Consider the following 22,955-nt stretch of genomic DNA (forward strand, 5'->3'; position numbering starts at 1 on the left):
TTTCTTACATATCTCAAAAGATAATTTACTTTTTAACTCATACTACAATTTCCTCCAGGCTTCCTCAGCACTTCCCTTACCCTCCCCTATACTTTTCCTCAAAATTCTTCTAATGCTTCACACTTACTAGTACTTCCTTTCTCTCCTCCTCTTCCCATACTCTCTTACACTGCAGCATATCTCTCACAAATTTAGCATCTTGTACACTCTTAACACTTGTACAGTACCTTACACTGTGTTGGAGAGTCAACCATAATCTAATTGAAATTTGCAAACAAAGGCCCAGATGGAAATAGTTACACATCATAAATACATATACTACTGCCTATTGATAACCCTTCTATTTTTTAAATATTACAAGCCACAAAAATATAAATATGACTTACAATAGCCAACATGCAACTGCTGTTGTGATGAGGACACACTGCATCAAACTGAAAAGATAAAATATTTATTCAAATAATGTCTTCTTATAAGATCAAGTTTAATTTACACATTTTTTTTTCAGCATTAAAGGAAACAGTTCAAGGGCAAAAAAATAGAAAACAATAATATGGCAGTTGCTCGCATATAGATTACAAAGTGTTTCAGAGGCTGCTGGCACCCTTCAAGTAAATACACTATACTCTGACTCGTATATAAACTTGTCTGGGTGGGGTCTGAGCCTCTCCACAGTGCTGCCGCATCATCCCCAATACATCTTTCGGCTTACATTGAAGAAGGGGTAGCCACCTCTTGTAAAATTAATACTTTTTTTTTTTTTTTTTTTACTGGCCTATTGCGCCGGTATGGGTTTGTTCTGATGGATGATGAACTGGTCGGTCAAGGCTGGGTCCTGATGGTCGGCCGGCCCAGCCCGGCTCTAATGTGTGGTGAGTGTTTATAGTTCTTCAATTGCCTGCTCCTCCTCCTGCTCCCCCTCCGATCCTAGAATCTATCCAGAATGAGTCCGGAGTGGTCTTGGACAGCATGCTGTGGGAAGCATTTTTTCGCCACCGCATGTGCTGAAAAAATCCCTTGGTGGTGGCGGTGGAACTCTCGATGACTCCTCCCCCTGCTGCCCGCCCTGCCCACCTATATTATGAATTTTCTTTGGTCTGCATGTAGTACAGTAACAAATGACTTACAGAAAACAAAAGAAATTTTATTTAATGATGTAAAATGTTAATGGAAGGGGTCAGAGGGGGAAAAGCACCCTATTAGGTGGATTGACCTCAGGTAGGTTATGTTAACTTGAATTAATTCAAATTGCAGTGTGGGATGTTAGAAATATGCAGCATGGGACAGGGTGGGGTGGTGGCAGAGGTGGGTCCACTACTTGGAACGTTGATAACGTGTGAGTGGGGCAGGAGCGGATGCAGCCCAGGTCAATTATCAAGTGGTTTCTGGAAATTAAAACTATCTCTATAATGAAAAGCATCAAATTTTGCCCAGAAATAACAGTAAGTGTCTCAAAATTAGTAGGCTACCCTTTCTGCCATGATCCCCCATTGCATAGGAACAGGATGGGCAGGAGATTCGGGAGCCTGCACTTACTTGTGAGAGAACCCGCAATAGTCTCTAGGGCTGGACGGATCACGGGTAGCCAGTGATTTTGCTTGTGTCAGTGATAAACAATGAAGATACACCGTGTTTGGTGCCACGAACTCTACTAGCAGGACAGAAACCTTGTGATGAGGTAACAAGCTACCTGAACCGGTGCTATAGTCTGTTCGGAGCATGAAGTCGGTTCAAGGTGTGGCAGATTCCAGAATTCCCATGAATGCAGCGCTGCCAGTTCAACCGCCAATTATCAGAGTAGCACTCTCTCCCGGCCTACCCACCCACAACCCACCTGTTTATCTCTCTCTCTCTCCCTCTTGACCCGGGGGAGGGACCTAGGGGGACACACCAACCACCACCACCACCACAACGTGGGAAAAAATCACTGCCACATGTCATAGAATTTATACAAATCCTTGTTATAATCCTAAACATCGACACTCATTGTACTATGTAGCTTCCTTTACAATATACAGAATATATAAAATATCGCTTTCAAATAGCACATGGATGGGAAATAAGAGAGAGAGACGCATGTACAAAGGCTGATTTGGCAGCATGGGTAGAGGTAAACGACGATACCAGCTCCACCCTGAACCGACTTCATGCTCCGAACAGACTATAGCGAGAGGGTGTGAGTGTGGTGTAGGCGGTTTATGTGGACGCAGCTGGCCGCCAGTGAGAATGTGTGATTTACGTATGGGGAACACTAAATTCGTCGCAAACACTTGATTTAGTGGTGGTTGGAGGAAAAATCCCTAAATGGAGGGAATTTCCCTAGATCTAGGGTATTTTTCCTACCCCACACTAAAAAAATATGCGATTGTGACGGACTTCGTGACCCCCACCCGAAACCCCGCATTCCCACAGGTCCCCAAGCTTGTTTTGGGGGAGAGGGGGGAGTATGGTCAAACACTAGAATTTTACCTGGAAACCAAGCCACTCCTCCCTGACCTCCATCTGCGGTGACTATCCGTAATGCAATAATTACAGCTAAGTGTGGCAGCGCTGTGTGTGGGGCAGGCCGGCGAGGGGCCCGTCTAGGGGGACTTGACAAGCGTGCGTCACCAGGCAGGGACTTGGCCAGGGCCAGCGCCAGGCGACGGGGGAGTGACAGTGACTTGAGGCCTTGTGCAACTGTAATTTTGTGTCCATATCTTTCCTCACCTTCTGTTTGGACCTTTGGGTAGAATGATCGGGAGCACGATGCCCACTAGACCCCAGAAGAGCGTCATGAGGATGATGGGGATGGCGGAGGCACCCATCTTGGCAGAGTCAATACGCGGCTGTGACGTCACAAGGTAAACAAATCGTGACGTCACCTTGGTCTTGGCCTGGGTCGAAGAGGTTGTGGAGGTGGGGAAGGAGGTTGTGAAGGACGAGGAGAAGGTTATGGAGGTCGAGAAGAAGGTTGTGGGGGTGGAGAAGGAGACTGAAGGTCGAGGAGAAGGTTGTGGAGATGGAGGAGAAGGTTGTAGAGGTGGAGGAGGTTGTGGAGGTTGAGTAGAAGGTCGTGGAGGTCGAGAAGGTAGTGGAGGTCGAGGAGAAGGTTGTGGAGGTCGAGGAGAAGGTTGTGGAGGTTGAGGAGAAGTTTGTGGAGGTTAAGGAGAAGGTTATGGAGGTCAAGGAGAAGGCTGTGGAGGTCGAGGAGAAGGTTGTGGAGGTCGAGGAGAAGGTTGTGGAGGTTGAGGAGAAGGCTGTGGAGGTTGAGGAGAAGGTTGTGGAGGTTGAGGAGAAGTTTGTGGAGGTTAAGGAGAAGGTTATGGAGGTCAAGGAGGCTGTGGAGGTCGAGAAGGTAGTGGAGGTCGAGGAGAAGGTTGTGGAGGTTGAGGAGAAGGCTGTGGAGGTTGAGGAGAAGGTTGTGGAGGTTGAGGAGAAGTTTGTGGAGGTTAAGGAGAAGGTTATGGAGGTCAAGGAGAAGGCTGTGGAGGTCGAGGAGAAGGTTGTGGAGGTTGAGGAGAAGGCTGTGGAGGTTGAGGAGAAGGTTGTGGAGGTTGAAGAGAAGGTTGTGGAGGTTAAGGAGAAGGTTGTGGAGGTCAAGAAGGTTGTGGAGGTCAAGGAGAAGATTGTGGAGGTCGAGGAGAAGGCTGTGGAGGTGGGGAAGGAGGTTGTGGAGGTGGAAAAGAAGACTGTGGAGGTCGAGAAGGTTGTGGAGGTCAAGGAGAGGGTTGTGGAGGTCGAGAAGGTTGTGGAGGCCTAGAAGGTTGTGGAGGTTGAGGAGATCGAAGGTTGTGGAGGTCAATGAGAAGGTTGTGGAGGTCGAGAAGGTTGTGGAGGTCATGAGAGAGGTTGTGGAGGTTGAGAAGGCTGTGGAGGTTGTGGAGGTGGAAAAGAAGACTGTGGAGGTCAATGAGAAGGTTGTGGAGATAGGGAAGGAGGTTGTGGAGGACGAGGAGAAGGTTGTGGAGGTCAAGAAGAAGGTTGTGGAGGTGGAAAAGAAGACTGTGGAGGTCAAGGAGAAGGTTGTGGAGGTGGAGGAGGTTGTGGAGGTCAAGAAGGTTGTGGAGGTCGAGAAGGTTGTGGAGGTCGAGAAGGTTGTGGAGGTCGAGGAGAAGGTTGTGGAGGTCAAGGAGAAGGTTGTAGAAGTCGAGAAGGTTGTGGAGGTCGAGGAGAAGGTTGTGGAGGTCAAGGAGAAGTTTGTGGAGGTCGAGAAGATTGTGGAGGTCAAGAAGAAGGTTGTGGAGGTCGAAGAAAAGGTTCTGGAGGTCGAGTGGGGGTTGAGGAGGACTAGGAGCATATGGGGTGTCATGGAGGATCTGCCATTTCTCAAAGCATATGAGGAATTTATTTTATTAGAGAACAAGTTTTTTTTCCCAAAGAACCCACTTAGGAATCAAACCAGGGTCCCTGAGACACAGCAAACCTTTGCCGCATCACCCCAATACATCACTCTCTCCCTCATATGTCATCTACGTACTACTTGAAATTGTGTATCAAATATTTTGTATACATTAAGTAAGGTTTGGCAGCACTATGGCCAAGGAACTCCCCGAGCAAACCATGTCCAAACTTGTTTCATAGACCACAGGGCCTTCATTGTTCTCATCTGCCCCTCATGCCATTATATGATTTCCCATGTCCCATCTAATCAATTTGCCTCAGAGGATTGGCATTTCTTGAAACATGAGAAATCGATCTACGTATTCAGGATAACTTGGTATTTATCAAAAAAAAAAAACTGTACATCCCATAGTTGGTTTTTTTTTTCTTTTTTTTTCAGGTAATCTTGCAGAACTATTCATCTTTATAAAACTGTGTCCAAAGCAAGGGCAGACTTTCTTACGTGAATTGTGGTAGAGGGCAGGCAACACAGTGCCTATCCATTCCTCATGATGAAGGGGACAGAAATAATATGTCTCATTGGCTACTGTGAAAAGGCTGTCAGGCTAAGTACTATGATATTTCATTCAAACATTAAAATATTTTAGAATGAAAATAACCATAAGAGTACAATTCCATTTGCAGTTTGTTTTCTGATAAGATTCTTGAAAACAGGACCATACTTTTGTGCAACCATAGTGCTAACTCTATATAAATAAATATTTGCATAAGCTTTTAACATGCTTTTGGTAACACAAAACAAATTACAGTATTTTCCTTCACGTTTATTTGGATGCCAAATAAGATTATATATATATATATATATATATATATATATATATATATATATATATATATATATATATATATATATATATATATATATATATATATATATATATATATATATATATATATATATATACACCTGTCACTGAAATTTGTACAAAAATACTTGCTTCCCTGTCCATAGTTTTGAGGTAACTATTTTAATTCCTTTCATGCCCCATACTACATTAGCTGGAAATTATAGCTCATTCTCCATTTACAGATGTTAGACAATGATTACAGAAAAAAATGTTACTTAATTATTGTCACAATTTTCACTCATCATGAAAATTTAAATGCAGTATTTTCCATTCTCAGTTCATAAAATCTCTATAAATATGAGTGGAGTTAAATTATATAAGAAATAATAAAATCCAGTAGCACTGCACATTGCTACATGCAGTCTTTTCTTCAGACACTTAATGTGAGGTCTTTATGCAGGTGATGCCAATCATTTTCATATGAAATATACAAAAGTGTAATTCAAAAGAAGAAAAAAGTAATTAACCAGATTTACCATCAATGACTGACATCATCAAAGATGATTGTATTAAGTATCTTGCTAAACTAAATATTTAAAATTGAAAGAAAATCTACCATGATTTTTAGCATGCTCACACACACACACACACACACACACATGGGTACTGGGTGTCAGTTTGGGGGAGGAGGAAGTGAGAGGTTTCAGCTGTACCTAGAGATCCATCACTTGTGAACTTCATACTAAGTCAGGGAGGGAACTGGCTGAGTCTATCGTATGGTCAGACCACAGTGAATTAAACACACACTCATATATATCGCAGTCAAATACCACTTGGCAGGCTGAGGTTCACACCTTGCTGAAGCTGAAAAGTTTTTCACTGACATATATAGTTACTGTCCCCTTTGAGAAAAGGGAATGGGTGTATATGTTATGTGAAGTACCAACAGTACCCATAATTCAAACCAATGAACTTGAGAAAGTTCCTGAAAAGATACTAGTTGGCAATTATGAGTCCAGCATATGATCAGACCTTGGATGAATCTCACACACACACTGATAAGACTTGTGTATAAGTTTTGGTAAAGGAATCAGTTTGATTATATCAGACACAGCCTTATCTAGGTACTGTATGCATCCTTGTAGGACAATGGGGTTTCAAGAATAATACAGAAATTCTCTCCTCAAAAGTGCATGCCCATACTGACAGGTCTGAGAAAATTAGTTCTTGAAGTAACATTTTTAGGCATTTACACTGTGGAAATAACACCTTAGATAGGACATTACAGTAAGCATACAATGTAACAATGCTTACTACAACTTGAATGTGATGCTTTTGACATGCACGTTTCCTTCAACATTTATGTACAAGATGTGATATACTTGAGTCTTACAGGATTTTTTTTTTTTTTTTTTTGGGGGGGGGGGGGGTTGCTTCAGGCTTTACTAGCATATGACACATTCAATTTAGGAAAATGGGGTATACTATTTGAGTATACACTAAAGAATATCTACAGGTTTCCAGAACATACATACAATAAAGCAGATGAGATTTCATTCTCAATACACAGCATAAGAAATACATTACTATGATGACATTAAAATAGGAATTCAATCTTGACAGAAGAACTGCAGAGTTTTCTAGTACTTGGTAATGCTGTGCTGAGTAAGTTAGTTTGCCAGTAACTTGGTCCTTTCAATCCATCACAGAATTAATTAATTTTTAGGACCCATGTAATGTCTACACTTGAGGTACACTTCATGCCAGTGAGTACACCAAGCCCCTTTTCCTCCCTGTATACTCTTGCTACAAATTTTTAACCAAGCATTTCTACTCTGGATTTTGGAAAAAATGAAGTTGGATAAGCTGAGCTAAGGAATAAAAAAATATCGACAAAAAATGAGAAATGCCAAGTTGTGACTTAGTTATGTGATATAACAATGACATCAGTAAATGGAAATGTGGTTAATATAGCCTTGTAGAACATATGGATTTTCAAAAATATAGTGTGCATCTCTTGCAACAAGAACATAAGGAATGAAGGTTGGAACTAGAACTAGGAATCATATATGTTATTCTATATGTCTTGCATGGAGTTAATATTTGCAATGCTTGTCAATAATTGGGATACAATTCAAAGGTTTCAGGTGTTCAAACCAATATGCATGGATTCATCCACCCACGAATAATTACAAATGATGAACATATTTAAAATTAGCTAGAAATTTCATCCTGTACATGGATAGGCCTGTGTGTATGAAGTATCGGATATATTTTTGTAAACTTTTGATCTTGATAAAGAAGTTATCTTAATAAATACTGAGAAACTCTTCATGATAAGCATTATACAAGGTACAAAACAAGAGAAAAATATTAAAAGGATTAAACAATCCAAGGCTAGGCAACCAAGATCATGTAACTTGGCCGGGGTTTGAGATAATGTTTCCTTTCTTATCAAGACATTATCATATGCTTTGCAACCTTCCAGATATAAAAGTCACTGTACTAGATTCAGGCTTCTGTAATTTCAGGGTATCAGGATAGTAGTATTTTTCTAACATGCTCCATTCAGTATTTCCTATTAGAAAGTGCTTAAATGTTATATAAGCAAATAACATAATTTCCTCTTTGCACTTTTGCACTTGGTAACATGTATAAATTTAAGGTACTACTTTTTCAGTAAGAAGCAAAATCAAAAAGCTTGTATTTAGAGGAGTACATTCACTCGATTACAATGAATGACGTTCATAAACAAGTTGAAGAAAGCCTTAGCACAAACTCCCCAAGAATCATGGTATTGTCAGCAAGCACAGATGAAAAGAACATCTAGGTTATTAGAAATAAAATTAAATTTCTGATCATTAATGCTCCTTTTTGGGATAATGGAATACCTATATTCATAATTGAAAATGTACAAAGGTTTTCTTGCAGACTACATTTATCTTTTAATTCCATGCAGATACTTCTCTTCAGTGCATGATCTCAGCATCCTCCCAGACTGACTTTGGTTGAAGAAAGAAAAGATCGAGTGCAATAATCTATGAGGAACAATTGTTAGCCATGTTTTGGTATTCCTTGAATAGAGAATACACCTAGCACAAGATATCCTTTTATGGGTGAATGGAGTAAATAGAGATTGTGGAGTCCTAACCATGCAGATGGGACATGAATAGTACATTCAGACTCTTTTCATCTTTTGTAAAACATAGGCTACAGATATTTAGTTTGGGAAGCTCTGAATTTCAGCTTATTACTCTATAAGTACCATGCAACCATCAAAAACCTTATGCTGATTGATGTAATTGTATTGCACAAAATAAAACTAAATTTGCAGTTCCATTATCTGTAATAAAATGATTCTTTCAATATCTTCAGATATTTTGGTATAATCTAAAACAATAAGCAGCCAACATTCATTTTAATGTTAATACAAATTATTTGCTTCCCTGCAGAGGTTGATACTTACATAAAGAACATAAATAAATTAGCCTTACTGTAATCTTAACAATAGATCACATTTTCTGCTGAATACCAGTCCTTCCTATGAAAAGATATGCAAGGCTTTCTATAATTTTCTAAATTGTGTAAGGTATATCCACTAATGTTTTTATGTATCAAATTAAGATATGTTTACAAAATTGTAATTTTATAATTTCAAGGCCCTTTATGTGTGTGTGTGTGTGTGTGTGTGCACATGCAGTTAAGTGTAAAATAATGATGAATATTGTGATGTCTATTATTACAATGGGTGATTTTTTATTCATCATGCAAAAGGGGGCAATGCAGTGGCTAGGAATGAGATAATGGCAGGAAGTGTGTAATACTGGAGTTACAGATAAACAAATGAGTAATGAGGTGGCATGATCACATTGTAAAACATGGAAGAAGCAAAAGGTTAGTAGTGATATAAGATGGCAATGTCTTAATAATTAACTAAACAATCCTCCAAAGTCAAAAGAGGGCAATGGGAGTAAAAATTAAGATCTGAATAGCATGAACAAAAAACATGTCTTTTCCTTAAGCATTCAACTTCTGATTTTTAACCTTTTTGTTCTGTATGGAAAACTAATTGGTCTCAATGATTATGATATGTCTGGGTACTATTGATAAAAGCCTGTGGGGAATCCAACCACATTATGGCTTCTTAATGTAATTTTTTTTACCTAAACTTGGACTGTAAGTGACCAATTCAATTCAAATTCAATTCAAGTGACAGCTTTGATGTTCCACCACATGTGAACAGATTTGTCGACCACTTCATTTAGCAATCTATTCTGCCTCTATGTCTTTCTTCTTAACCTCTATGCTCCAAACAGTTTTCATGAGTATTTCAATTATGTAATGGGGATATCTTCAAAGTTACCAATGTCAAATTTTCCATGATTATGTATCACAGAGGACTAATTAAAATCTTTGAATGAAAAAATTGGGATAACTTAAGAGAATCTTTGGTATTCATCCCTGGTTGTATAATGTAAGGGATGGATGATTATTACCCCTCTAATTTTCTTCAATTCTGCAACATTAAAAACTATTTGATTAAATGTATACATTACATGGTCTTTTAACATTTTAAACCTTGCATCTAAGTTTCATTCTGGCTAAGAGTTTACAAATTTCTAAAGAAAATAGGAAGTATTAAAAAGGGTGGGATGGAATTATTAAACAGAGAAGCACATGAAATGTCACCATCTTTCAAAAAATGTAATACGATGAAATAATAAACACTAAATTTACTGGTAATTACACACACTAAACATAAATGTTGTGAAAAATAGTTGGGGATGGAATAATCATTAAAAAAACAGTAGTATGGACAGTAAGTTTCACAAGTTTTTTTTAAATAACTATCTACATACATCACCAAATATACAGACTTGTCCATTAGCATGTACACTATATTTACATGTCACAGCCAAAAAGAGACAAAATGTCTCACCAGTGCCCTGCTAAACAGGACAATGAGGTACAATGTAAACTCATCCCTTTTCTAATCATATAAAAGCACCATTTACTGGTCTAGTAATGTTTCTGTGATACAGCATGTATCAACTCTGACCAATCACTTTGTAGCTTCTTTTCCAGGTTTGATTTTACTTGTCATTACTTTTAATTTATTAAATCTGTCACCATCACTAAGTATCAACACATTCATGGATAATCCTTCTGATACGAGGGAGGCCTGTCAGGTCGGTCTTTGCCCCATTCCTGCTGTGGTCTATCTGGTCGATCAGGTCTTTCCTTCTGCCCCCAGTCTGGCCGGTGAGCACCAAATGGTGGTGGCCTATGGGGAATCTGTGCTCCTTGAGTAGGTGGAGGGCCATAAATACCAGGACCAGAGGGACGGGGAGGGTAATATGGTGGACCATAGCCACTTGGTGGGCCATAATTAGGGTGCTTAGGATGATGTGCCCGTGCTCCCCATTCTCCCCCAACCCTGTAGCCATGCATTTTGTAGCTATCACGGTGATATCCCCCACCTCCACCATCCCTCTTGTTGTAGTCTTGTGGATACCGACTGGAAGGTAATAAAGATAATTTCAATTAAACAGTAAACAGTTCCTACCCCTAACATGTTTTGAAATATCATGATTGCACAATAAAATCTTTAACGAAGAATTGATAAAATTACCAAGCAATAACATATTTCTAGTGTAATGTACCAAAAAAACAAAAAAAAAAAAAAAAACCGGGGGGGGGTCAAGTTTGTAAATGTTCTGTTGTCAATCATATTATATTTAGTAGCAGGTAATATTCAAAACTAAACCTATATAAAAAGAAATCATAAAAAATCAATATATATATATATATATATATATATATATATATATAGATATATATATATATATATATATATATATATATATATATATATATATATATATACTTCACAGGTGAGCCTCAGGTCGCAACTGCCTCTCATCATGAACAAATCGGTTCACGAACAAATTTTCTAAACAAAAAACGTTTCGGGAGACGAACGGTGTCTCGAGCTACGAACACGCAGGCCGGCAACATCGTAGGGCGACAATTTATAAGTATCGGCGGAAGACCGTCAGTTGCTGTGTAGCTTTCGCTAAATACGCAATATGGAAGGGGACTCCCCTTCCACACAATATCTCTTCTCTTTCCCTTCCTCACCACCTTCCATTTATTAAAGCTTGTGTCACACCAGGCCTTTTTCTTCCAACCACGTTGGTGGTAGGTTCAACCGGCAACTCCAACTTTTCTGGGTAAGCGTCACACACAGCCAAGGTCAGCTGTCCATATCTACAACATAAACAAAGCAGTCGTCCTATATCGACATAGTGCCGTCTGCTAATAAAGTAAGGGCTGCTGTGGATCGTGCTACCGTTGCCCAAGTTATGGACATGTTACTGCAGTTAATTAAAAGGAAGAAGCAGTTGTGGGCATGATCATGGCTTCAAAGATGGGAGGACAGGTGTTTTCCAAAACCTCATCAGAGAACTGTGCTGTGAAGACCAGGAGTCCTACAATTTTCATAAAAAAAAATATATATATTTTGAACTGTGGTCTGACAGCACAGGGTGTTCTTTTATCTTGTCAATTAAATAGTAAACAATGCAGCTCTGCCAGTCCACTTTACGAGTCTCTTGGTAGGCCATCTTCCACTGCTCCTCAATATTCAGCTACTGCCGTCATCTGTTTGTTTACATACTGACACGCGGTTGCTTGTGTCCACAACCATTTTCCATGCGTATGGATGGAACCAATGGTTAAGCGTATGGGCAACCGTGGTTGCCCGTAGCCCCATCGGTTGGAGGAAAACGGCCAGTGTGACACCACTTATTGCGCCGTCTACTCTCTTCCGTACAGGTACGGTAAAATTAAATTAAGTTTTCGTCTATATTTTACCTATTTACTATTGAATTCTTCTTTTTTGGTGTCAGATTTATTAATTTCCATTGGTTTTGTATTATGAACTTGTGCACAAAGCACAGTTGTATAAAAGTTTAAATAAGCAATCATCTTGGGTCCAGGAACAGATTAATCCATTTTACATTAATTCCTATAGGGAAAATAGCTTCGGTTTATGAACATTTCGGGTGACGAATGGCATTCAGGAACTAGTTAAGTTCATGAACCAAAGTTCCACTGAATATATATATATATATATATATATATATATATATATATATATATATATATATATATATATATATATATATATATATATATATATATATATATATACACAGTAAACCCTCAGTTCAACGGACAAATTGCAGTTGCCATCAAAAAGGCAATCCTACACCCACAACTGCACTACTGGTAACTTTGTGCGACATTCACTGACTTAACCCGTGGGCTTTGGCTATGGGAAAGCCGAGAAGTGGCCGAGAAATGAAAAAATTACACTGCATTTTGAGACTAAGAAAAGAGCATGGAACGTACATCAGAGTACTCCTCTCATAACCATAAAGCCGTTAAAAATATTTACTTTTACTTAAACTCTATCATTGTTGGATGGTGTTTGTTACAAAATAAACAGTCTCGTGACGCGTGGCATTTAGCCGAGACTTGCTTGTTGTCTACTATAGAGAATTTGACATGTGATTACTGTATAGATAGTTAATTGAGTAAGCCATGACCTTACAGCACCACCTATGACAAAAAAGCCCACCTCAAGATCACTCGCCCACCACAATGACCTCGGGCATTCATGATGGTTTGCGCTATGCCACCACCGCCTACAATTAGCTCGAATTAGGTGTTTTATGGCGAGCCCTTTTTAGGGTCCACCGTACCACAGCCACGACTCGTGAAAGCCCTTTTTAGGGCTTTCACGAGTCGTGGCTGTGGTACGGGACGTTCTCGGGTTAAGGCTCAACTGAACGCAGGACAGGCTTACTCTGGAGGTGGATGAAGCACAGCGCAGGTATTTCAAATCTTACGCTGGCCAGATAATAAGAGGTGAGGAGTCGGATATAAAAAAATCAAACTCCAACTACAACTCCAACTCTAGGAGATTTTATGGTTGTGCCTCTGACTCCATCCACCTCTACCTTCCCCTCCTCTACAGGCAGTGTAAAGCAAATCAAGCCCAGCCACACCACACACCACAGCATACCCAACCACACAACCTCACACGTATTTTAAAGGAGTCGGAGTTGGAGGTATTTTTACCGACTCCAACTCCAACTCCGGCCAAAAGTAGATGACTCTGACTCCAACTCTGAATCCACACCCTTGCAGATAATTGTAATTTTTCAACAATTTTTCTTGGATTTTTTTTCAATCTCTGACCAGCCAGATTTTTGCTGTATACTCGGGGCTTCTGAACAGTCGAAGTTTTACTGTATGTTGTTTTATCATTCAAATATTTAGCTGTTTGTTTGTTACTATTGCCTCTAAAACTGAGGGAAAAGGGGGAAGAATGGCAAAGAAGGCAAGTTGGGGAGGTCTAGGAACCAATTAGAATAAATCCTGTTAATTCAATTGTTTGGCTACTGTGATTTTCTATATCATGGGGGTTTTGTGGCCCCAATTAGGTACAATATATGAGGGATAGGTATATATAATTTGGATGACCTACTACTAAAACACTACGATAATCAACGTGAAAAAAAAAAATAATAAAAAAAATAAACCAACACAGAAGACAAAGCCTATTTATAAACCACTTCACTGAGCAGAGGTTGATGTGCAGATAAGAAAAGGGGTAAAAATTAATGTATAGTGGCCATATCCCCAGAGGGAGGGGTGGAGAAGGATGACATAAGTAGGAGTCACAAGCTATAGCTGCGTACATTGTTGTCTTCATGATGCACAGTTTTTTTCAAAATACTAATGTTTGTTATATTACTAATGTTTGTTATACACAACTGAATAAATATCAGCGAATACTGGCATGAAGTTCTGCTTTGTACTCTAAATCCATATAAAAGTACACCTTAATATCTAGTACCATGGGAGATGCAAATGAACATAATATTAGTGTAGTTTTAATGACTTGTAAAACTTCACGGGTAAGCAAGCAACTAAAAATTAACCTAGCAAAGTTTCTAGGTGGACTAAATATTTTATGTTTATCAGTATCATCAAATGTAGTAGATGTATGAAGTTCCTATAGACTTCAAGAGCAAAAACATATTTATCAAACTTTAAATAATTAATATAACTAATGATACTAGCTTCCAAAGATATTTTCTTTCTCTTTGGTTCACATTGCAGTCTTTCACATTAATTCTGAAGTCTTGATTTCTTGACAGAATTCTATATTTCAAGCTGACTATAGTCAAATTCATTACATTTGTCTACTCACGAGCATAGCTGTGACACATGAGCACTGCTAGCTTGTGAATGGGTGAAAATCAATGTATCTGAGATCCTTTGATTACTTGCAATATATAAACAAACTATTTCTTCAATATATTCATATGTTTATGTATACAAAGAACCCTCACACCTTATATAAATCTCACACATGCCAATTTGCATCGAGGATATACCATACAAGCACATGAAAGACAAGTTTGTATCAAACAGTCAAGGCAGATCTTATGCAAATTTTAAATACATCATTTCAGGTACATAAAAAGGACTCTGTAAGTGCAAATAAAAGGTATTTCAATAATTTACTCCACGTATCACATGGGTATTATTCAAAATGGAATGAAATATTGTTGAATGTGAGGCTGGCAGTTTTGTTACAAAACTGCCTAGCTTAGCATCACATTCAACAATAGTTCATGGTATTTTTATTATTATCCATGTGATTTACATGCAGTACATAAGTAAAATATCTTTTATTTGCACTATCAGATGTCTTTTTATTACCTGGGAAAAAAAAAATAATGCATAACTATTCATTAAGCCCATTGTTCGTTCGCATATGATCTGACTAGGCTGTTTGCTACAAACTTGTCTTTCATGTGCTTGTATGGCACGGTATATCATCAATGCAAATCAGCGTACTTGAGATCTAAATAAGGTGAGTTTCTTTTTTATACATAAACATTCAAATATATTATAAGTAATAGTTTGAATATCTACCAAAAGTAAGCAACAATATTGGACATGCTGATTTTCACCCAATCACAAGAAAGCAATGCCTATGTGCCACATCTATCAAAGTTCATGTTTGTGGATGGACAGATGAAATGAGACAAAGTATAGTAATATATTTTGGATTTCTATATTAATTCTTCAATTTCTGTTTTAGAAATATCTCAACAAAGTTGTTAAACTTTAAACCCTTTAATAATACATATAGGAGGGTAAAGAATGAAACTGACTTGAGGATGCAGGGAAATAAACCCTGACTATGATAAGGGTATCACACAGCATGTGTGTGTGTGTGTGTGTGTGTGTGTGTGTGTCACAGTGTGTGTGTGTGTATTGTCTGTGTGCACGTGTGCGTGTTAAGGATTTCATGTACTTTAACATTATGCATAAAATTATTGAATTTACAATACCTTTCTTTGAATTCTCTTGGGCCTGGACTATTATGCCAATCTCGTCCAGGGCCACCATGATTCCTTGAGAAGTAACGATCACGGTCTCGGTCACGATCTCGAGGTCTGTCGCCACGGTCTTTATCTCGGTCACGGTCTCTATTCTTTTCTCGGTCACCCCATTTTTCAAGTTCCCGACCTCTACAAACAAAACACAAAATTAACATCCTGAACTAAGAAGAATGTCATAAGAATCAGTATCAGGTATTTTTTACCCATACCGAATTAGGCAAGTTAGGGTTGAAGAAAAGAACATAAAAACATAAGAATGTAAGGAGTCTGCAAGAGGCCGGTTGGCCTATACAAGGCAGCTCCTGTAATCCTAACCACCCCACCTTACCTCACTATCCATGACTTTATCCAACCTCTTCTTGAATGTATCTACGGTATTGGCACCCGCAACATGGCTGCCAAGCTTGTTCCAGTCATCCATCACTATTGGTAAACCAATTCTTGCCTATGTTTTTCTTGAATCTGAATTTATCTAACTTAAAACCATTGCTCCATGTCCTACTTGGTTCTTTTACAACCAAAACCCTATTGACATTGCCTTTATTGAAGCCCTTCATCCATTTATAGACTTTGATCAGGTTTCCTCGCAACCTTCGCCTTTCTCGAGTGTAGATTTAAATGCTTCAGTCTGTCTTCATAAGGCAAGTTTATCACCCCCTGAATCATCTTTGTCATCCTCCTCTGTACAGATTCTAACATCTTGAAAAAGATCAATAAATAAATAAAAGATTAAACAAGCATGCAATGGATACATAGAAGGGCATGTAATAAAGATTATGTTTTCTACAAAAACATATGACTATCTGATTCGTTCAATGAAAAGGCAAAAAATTTCAAGAAAAATAAGCAATATAGAATTTTAAAAACTTGACCTCCAATCAAAAAAGTATCATAACATAAACCTAATTTTCACTTAAGAAAGACACTTAAAATATGCATTAAGGCAAAAACTAATATATGTATAAAGGGCAATATTAAGATCACAACTTCAAACTGACAAAATTAATAATACAAAACCAAAAGATAAAAAATATCATGTTTGAGGTCAGCAGTATCATAATGATACACAACAGTTTCAACAATTTGATGTCTAAGTATAATCAACCTTTTGGGATATTTTAGTTTTTGCTTCTTAGTCCCAGGGTCATATATATCTCAATTATGACAAAACACAGCACGGCAATGAAACTCCCAATGAGCAGCACAAACAATTAGCCTCCTTTAAGCTACATATCTTGGCATGTCATTATTGTTGGGCCATCTAAGTCTGAGGTGTGCATTATCATGTGCTGGCAACCTGCTGTCACACTGTATGTCTGATGGCATGGATAAATTATATATGATAGCCTACCAATAGGAAACATTTGTCAGTTTTGATATGTGAGCAACAATAACAAATACCGCCAATCATTGTCGAGTTTGGGTTAAAAATTAGCCGTATTGTCACAAACAGATGTTTTGTTCATATACATCATCATCATCTCATCGATGCCCGCTCCTAGAAGCTCCCACCAAGAGATGGCCATGGCAGAAGAGTTTCCATCTTTCTCTATTTATGCACTCCCTCCTTGCCTGCTCAAAGTTTCTCAAGGATCTTTCACCCCTCTCCCTAACGTACTCCTGCACCCTATCCCTCCATTTCACTGGAGGTCGTTCTCTAACATTCCCTCCTTCTATCTCACTCACATAAAACCTCCTGGTCATCTTACTCTCCTCCATTCGCTCCATGTGACCAAGCCACTTTAAAGTCTGTCACTTCACTTCTTCCCTTCACCCCTGTGACACATTCCAAAACACTCATACACACTTTCATTACTCAGTCCATCTATTCTACTCACACCACATGCACTCCTCAAATAACTGATTTCCACTGCCTGCACTCTAGACCTCTGACTTTCATTCCAGGCCCATGTTTTGCTTGCATATGAAAGAGTTCGTACTATTATTGTATTTCTCAAATCCCTCTTTACTTCCATGCTCACACTTCTGCCATTCATGATATGTCCCAAAGACCATACCACCCTTCTTCCTTGCAGTGCCCTTTCTCTTGTCTCTGCCTCCATACCACCATGCTCACACATAACTGATCCAAGGTACAATCGTGACACAAATTTCAGTAACTTTCGTTCACAGGCACGAAAGAATTTTCCTTTTTAATTTGATTCACAAGCAATAGATTTGTAAAATACCTAATGAAAACATTTGCTTATGAATAAAAGAAGGTAACAGTACTTTGTTGGGGGTGAAAATGTCTATTTCATGCTAAAACAATTATCATATCATTAATCTGACTTTGCTTTCTGGCAACTACCAATGGCTGAACTTTCCGCTATTTATATTACTATAATGTTCAACTTCTTTAATCAAACCATAACATAAAATCAATATTCAACGTTAATACTTGCAAATGATTTTAACTCGTATGATAAAATGATACTATTTGAGTGTGGAAGAACAATGGACGAAGATTTATGAAACTTTATCGTTCAGTGTGGGGAGAACTCCTTGGGATGATAGGCTACACACATGATCAGCCATGATTAGCCTTAGATTCTAATGTGCTTAATATATAATATATATATATATATATATATATATATATATATATATATATATATATATATATATATATATATATATATATATATATATATATATATATATATATATATATATATATATATATATATATATATATATATATATATATATATATATATATATATATATATATATATATATATAATATATATATACTGTACTGTACTGTACTCAAATTCATTAACATCCTCCATTTCTTCACCATTTAAAATTATTTTGCATTCTTTTTCACATTCAATTCCCACTCTATATGGGCATACAAAATCCACGACCTCACTTCTACTCTGCTCACAAACCATCACTTTACTTTTGTTGACATTTATGTTCAGCTTTCTCCTTCAACATACACTATAAAAAAATACGGACCAAATTTTGTAAGTCACTTTCATTTTTGTGTCATCAGGAAATAAGATTGAATTAAGCACCCATCTCCTTCCCTCAGCCTACATTTTTACTCCAACTTCCCCAACTTTGCCCTTCATTTCTCTCATAACACCATCCATATAAATATTGAACAACCATGGTGACATGACACACCCCTGCCTTAAGCCCACTTTTATCTCAAAATCTTCACTTGTTTCTCCACTGATTTTGACACATGCAGATGCATCCTCATAAAGACTTTATTGCATTAAGCAGTTTTCCTCCCACACCATATATCTTTAAAACATCCCACAATACAATCCGATCAACTCTGTCATAAGCTTTTTCTAAATCCATGAAGGCAGCGTATAGTTTCTTTTCTTTAGCAAACATTTTTTCTACTACCATCCTGAAGGCAAATATCTGATCCACACATCCCCTTCCCTGAGTAAATTTGAGCAATTCAGAATAAGGAAATGGCAGTCTCAAATTCTTCATTTAACCTCTAAAAGTATATCGCTTTGCTGTCTTCCAGTCTAATTAAACAGGTTTTAAAGCTGTATTACAGTCTGTCAGTAACTCTTGAATATAATGAAGCCCTTACATTCAAGCAATAATGCAAAGAGAACACAAATTAAGCTTATGTATGAACTGGATATCTATTAATCCATTAACAGAATTGTTTGTATCAACAAACTTTACAATACTAGTATCCTTAGTACTTCTTAAAATCATTATGTCCACTGTTATCAAAATTATAAATATACAGTGGCAAACTTTACTACCCAACGCAAACATGACAATTTATTATTTATTCCTTCAAATATTAGTTAATATTTTTAAGAATTGCAGCAAATATCTTACATGTGATCAAATGTGCTCCTCTTAAATATTTGCCAAGGATGAAGACCAACGCAATATCTAAGCCATCTACATTTGATCACATGGGCATGCACAACCAACCTCTGTACCCACCCGTTATAAGGTTTCTTTGAAGGACTGTGGCTGCCTGCCTCTTCTGATCTCCTTTTTTGAGAGTGATGATGCTTATCCTTTTCATCCCGTTCTTTCTTCTTATCATGATCCTTTTCTTTCTTTTCTTTCTTCTCCTTGTCATCTTTATCTCCCTCTTTCTTCTCTTCTTTAATCTTCTTATTCTTTTTGTAGAGTTTATGCAATTTTCTTGCATCATACTCTGTAAACTTTGACACAAACTGCCACAAGAGGCTGAAAATAAAAATAAATCTTAGTGAAAAACACTTGCCTCTTGAACATAAAAAGAAAGAACATAATCTAATCTTAAAAATAGGTCCTCAAATCCAACTCTATATTTGTGAATACCATGTTTTCCTAAGTATAAAATGATTGGAAACAATGTACAAGTATTTTTTTTAATGTTTACACTTACCACTCACTCGTATCCTACATGATTCCAGTGCAAATGTTCACATATCCTAGACTATAAAACAACATCGTTATGCAATCCTTATTGATCCATATATGCAACTTACAATTAATCAGGAGTCCTTCTGCCCTTATCTACTTTTACTCTAGTGAGATAAATATGACCTATTTACAATATTATTCTGGTTATAGTTGATTGACTGGGGTATACTTTCATTGCCTTGAAGGAATTTTCAAATCAACCTGTCATATAAATGTCAGTAAAATGTTAAGCCACAATATTCATCATCATCATCATCTCATTGACGCCTGCTCCTAGGAGCTCCCACCAGGGGAGGGCCACAGCAGAAGAGTTTCCAACTTTCTCTATCCAAACATTCCCTCCTTGCCTGTTCAAGTTTCTCAAAGATCTTTCCCCCCTCTCCCTAACGTACTCTTGTACCCTATCTCTCCATTTCACTGGAGGTCGTCCTCTAGCATTCCCTCCCTCTATCTCACTCAAATACACCCTTCTGGTCATCTTACTCTCCTCCATTCGCTTCATGTGGCCAAACCACTTTAAAGTCTGTCGTTTCACTTCTTCCACCACTCCACACTTCTTCCCTTCACTCCCATGACACATTCCAAAACGCTCGGACACACTTTCATTACTCATTCCATCCATTCTAATCACACCACAAGCACTCCTCAAATAACTCATTTCCACTGCCTGCACTCTAGACCTCTGACTTTCATTCCAGGCCCACGTTTCACTTGCATATGTGAGGGTTGGTACTATTATTACTGCTCAGGATAATACTCAAAACAATGTCTCAAAGTTAGTTTTTTTTCAAGTACTAATGATTTCACGAGAAAAATTGTCACTTTGGAGAAATATGTAACACTACTATTATTATCATTATTATTGTTATTATTATTATTAGTAGTAGTAGTAGTAGTTAAAGTATGCCACCCAACCAAAAGACAAATGAAGGACTGAAGCACATACCTCTTCCATTCACGCTCTGAATCAGGATCCTTGATAGTCTCTAAACAACGTTCAATATGGTCACCAATTTGCACTAGGCAACGGCGGGTGTGTGTTATCTGCTCCTCTTGAGTCAAACTCTCATTTGGATTGTCCAATGTCTTCAGAGCCTTCTTCATTGGCCTCATCTTCTCTTTGCACTGTAATAAAAGAAAGTATGAAAATTGTGAAAGAAATATTCTAACTTCATTAAGTGATTTATGAAGATATATTCCAAAATTCTCTCTCTCTCTCTCTCTCTCTCTATTGAGAAAAGGGTGGAAATTCATGAAAAAGGTAACAAAACTCCAAGAGATATAGTTTACAGTCCTATTGCCATACAATAATGCTAGGCTTTTAGTTCACATCCAAGAGTAAAATCCCTAAATCATTATAGTATTTATGTTTCACAACTCATAAACAATCATGAATTAGTTGAGCATACATAATATTGAAGCAAGACATAATGTTCCAAGAAAATTAAGACAAACCTCATCCCACAGTGGATGGTTTTTGTCCAACTCCTTTGCTTCATCCAAGGGGACTGGTTCTCCATTAGCAGTGATGTGCATTGGCCCCGTGTTCTTGTCCTTTTCTTTCTTCTCCTTCTTTTCCTTTTTCTCTTTCTTCTTTTTAATCTTTTCTGTTTCCTTGGATTCAATCTCCTCCTTGACTTTAACAATCTCCCCATCTTCTTTCTCTTCCTTAACATCTTTAAACTTGGCCTTAGCTTCTTTTAGCTCCTTGGTTTCCTTTGAATCCTATAAATAATCAATGAAGATTTAATATACACAAGACAGCCATCAAGAAAAGTTTATGAATGGGAAAATTGATATTAGAATATTCTTCAAGAAGACAATATTGTTGGACCTTGATATAAGCAAGTTATTATTTTTACAGGGATCTTCTTAAAACGGTATCAGCGACAGGCCAAATTTGCTGCTTTACTGTGTACCAGCAACAGGCCAAATTTTTGCCATGATATAAACCCCCCAAAATAGATGATGCATAAACTGATCACAAATGCATTGATATATATTATGAAATGGTTTGCGTAAGTGATGATTTTTTCTCATTATTCTCGCTTAGAGGGGCCTTTAACCTTTAAAGCGCAGGTGTCGACAAACAGTCGACAGCTGGTGCCTGGGCTCAAACCGCGGGTGTCGACAATAGTTGACAAGGCATTTTTTGACTTAGCGCGCCGTCAAATTTATTTTGTTTATGCTGATGAAGGGTAAGCATGTCGTTTTCTTTCAAACAATACTGAACCATGCTCTCTTGACTAATCTACAAGTGCAGTGCATCAGGTTAGTTGCAGTTTTATTTCCATACATGTACTTGCAACTGTAGTTTCTTCTGTCAGCAATGCTGCATAATGCATGATGTTTTTTGTTATATATATATGTAGAATATAATTTACCAGTCCTACTTTTGTATGTTCAAGTTACAAACTTTAAATATACAAACTAGCAGCTTGTAAATCCAGATTATGAACACTGAGTCATTTTCACTTCAGTGTTCTTAATTCCTATATAGTCATGAGTGTCCTGAGGGATTAATAGGGGGAGGAGGCAGAAATACAGATATTTTTAATATATGCAGATGTTTCTGTCATATATTCAACAAATATTAAGGACCAACAGTATAATGTGCTACCTCATGCCAAGTGTCATTTACTTAAAATTTGTCAAATGTGGGTAGGGAATAAAATTAGCCAAAAGTGGGTAGAGGAAAAGAAAATTTGCCAAATGTGGGTAGAGAAAAAGAAAATTTGCCAAATGTGGGTAGAGAAAAAGAAAATTTGCCAAATGGGGGGTAGAGAAAAAGAAAATTTGCCAAATGTGGGTAGAGAAAAAGAAAATTTGCCAAATGGGGGGTAGAGAAAAAGAAAATTTGCCAAATGTGGGTAGAGAAAAAGAA

The 22,955-nt window shown here is 37.7% G+C and overlaps 2 protein-coding genes across 3 annotated transcripts in view; one reads left to right on the forward strand and one right to left on the reverse strand.

Annotated features, from left to right (window-relative positions):
- The first annotated feature begins 2,934 nt into the window (after positions 1 to 2,934).
- LOC127003303 (probable inactive protein kinase DDB_G0270444) lies at positions 2,935 to 3,742 on the forward strand. The gene is made up of 2 exons (XM_050869784.1): positions 2,935 to 2,961; positions 3,050 to 3,742. Exons 1-2 carry the CDS (start codon positions 2,935 to 2,937, stop codon positions 3,740 to 3,742), a joined length of 720 nt encoding a protein of 239 aa, XP_050725741.1.
- A 2,849-nt stretch (positions 3,743 to 6,591) lies between these two features.
- LOC127006339 (chromodomain-helicase-DNA-binding protein 1-like) overlaps positions 6,592 to 22,955 on the reverse strand; it is a 60,843-nt gene continuing 44,479 nt past the window's right edge. For both annotated transcript variants that reach the window (XM_050876174.1, XM_050876171.1), the window contains exons 27-31: positions 21,527 to 21,796; positions 21,018 to 21,196; positions 19,601 to 19,852; positions 15,611 to 15,790; positions 6,592 to 10,689 (exon numbers count right to left, since the gene is read on the reverse strand). In XM_050876174.1, the coding sequence (XP_050732131.1) occupies positions 10,323 to 10,689; positions 15,611 to 15,790; positions 19,601 to 19,852; positions 21,018 to 21,196; positions 21,527 to 21,796 (1,248 nt within the window). In that variant the 3' untranslated portion in view covers positions 6,592 to 10,322. The remainder of the gene's footprint in view (positions 10,690 to 15,610; positions 15,791 to 19,600; positions 19,853 to 21,017; positions 21,197 to 21,526; positions 21,797 to 22,955) is intronic.

The sequence above is a fragment of the Eriocheir sinensis genome, chromosome 3 (genome assembly GCF_024679095.1).
Source record: "Eriocheir sinensis breed Jianghai 21 chromosome 3, ASM2467909v1, whole genome shotgun sequence".
NCBI classification, from domain to species: Eukaryota; Metazoa; Arthropoda; class Malacostraca; order Decapoda; family Varunidae; genus Eriocheir; species Eriocheir sinensis.

What these genes read in the sequence shown, in the direction of transcription:
- LOC127003303 (XM_050869784.1), top strand. Translation starts at nt 2,935, where the DNA reads ATGGAGGTCGAGAAGAAGGTTGTGGGG. An exon ending in TCGAGAAGAAGGTTGTGGGG is followed by an intron (nt 2,962 to 3,049) that starts GTGGAGAAGGAG and finishes GAGGTTGAGTAG; the next exon opens with AAGGTCGTGGAGGTCGAGAA.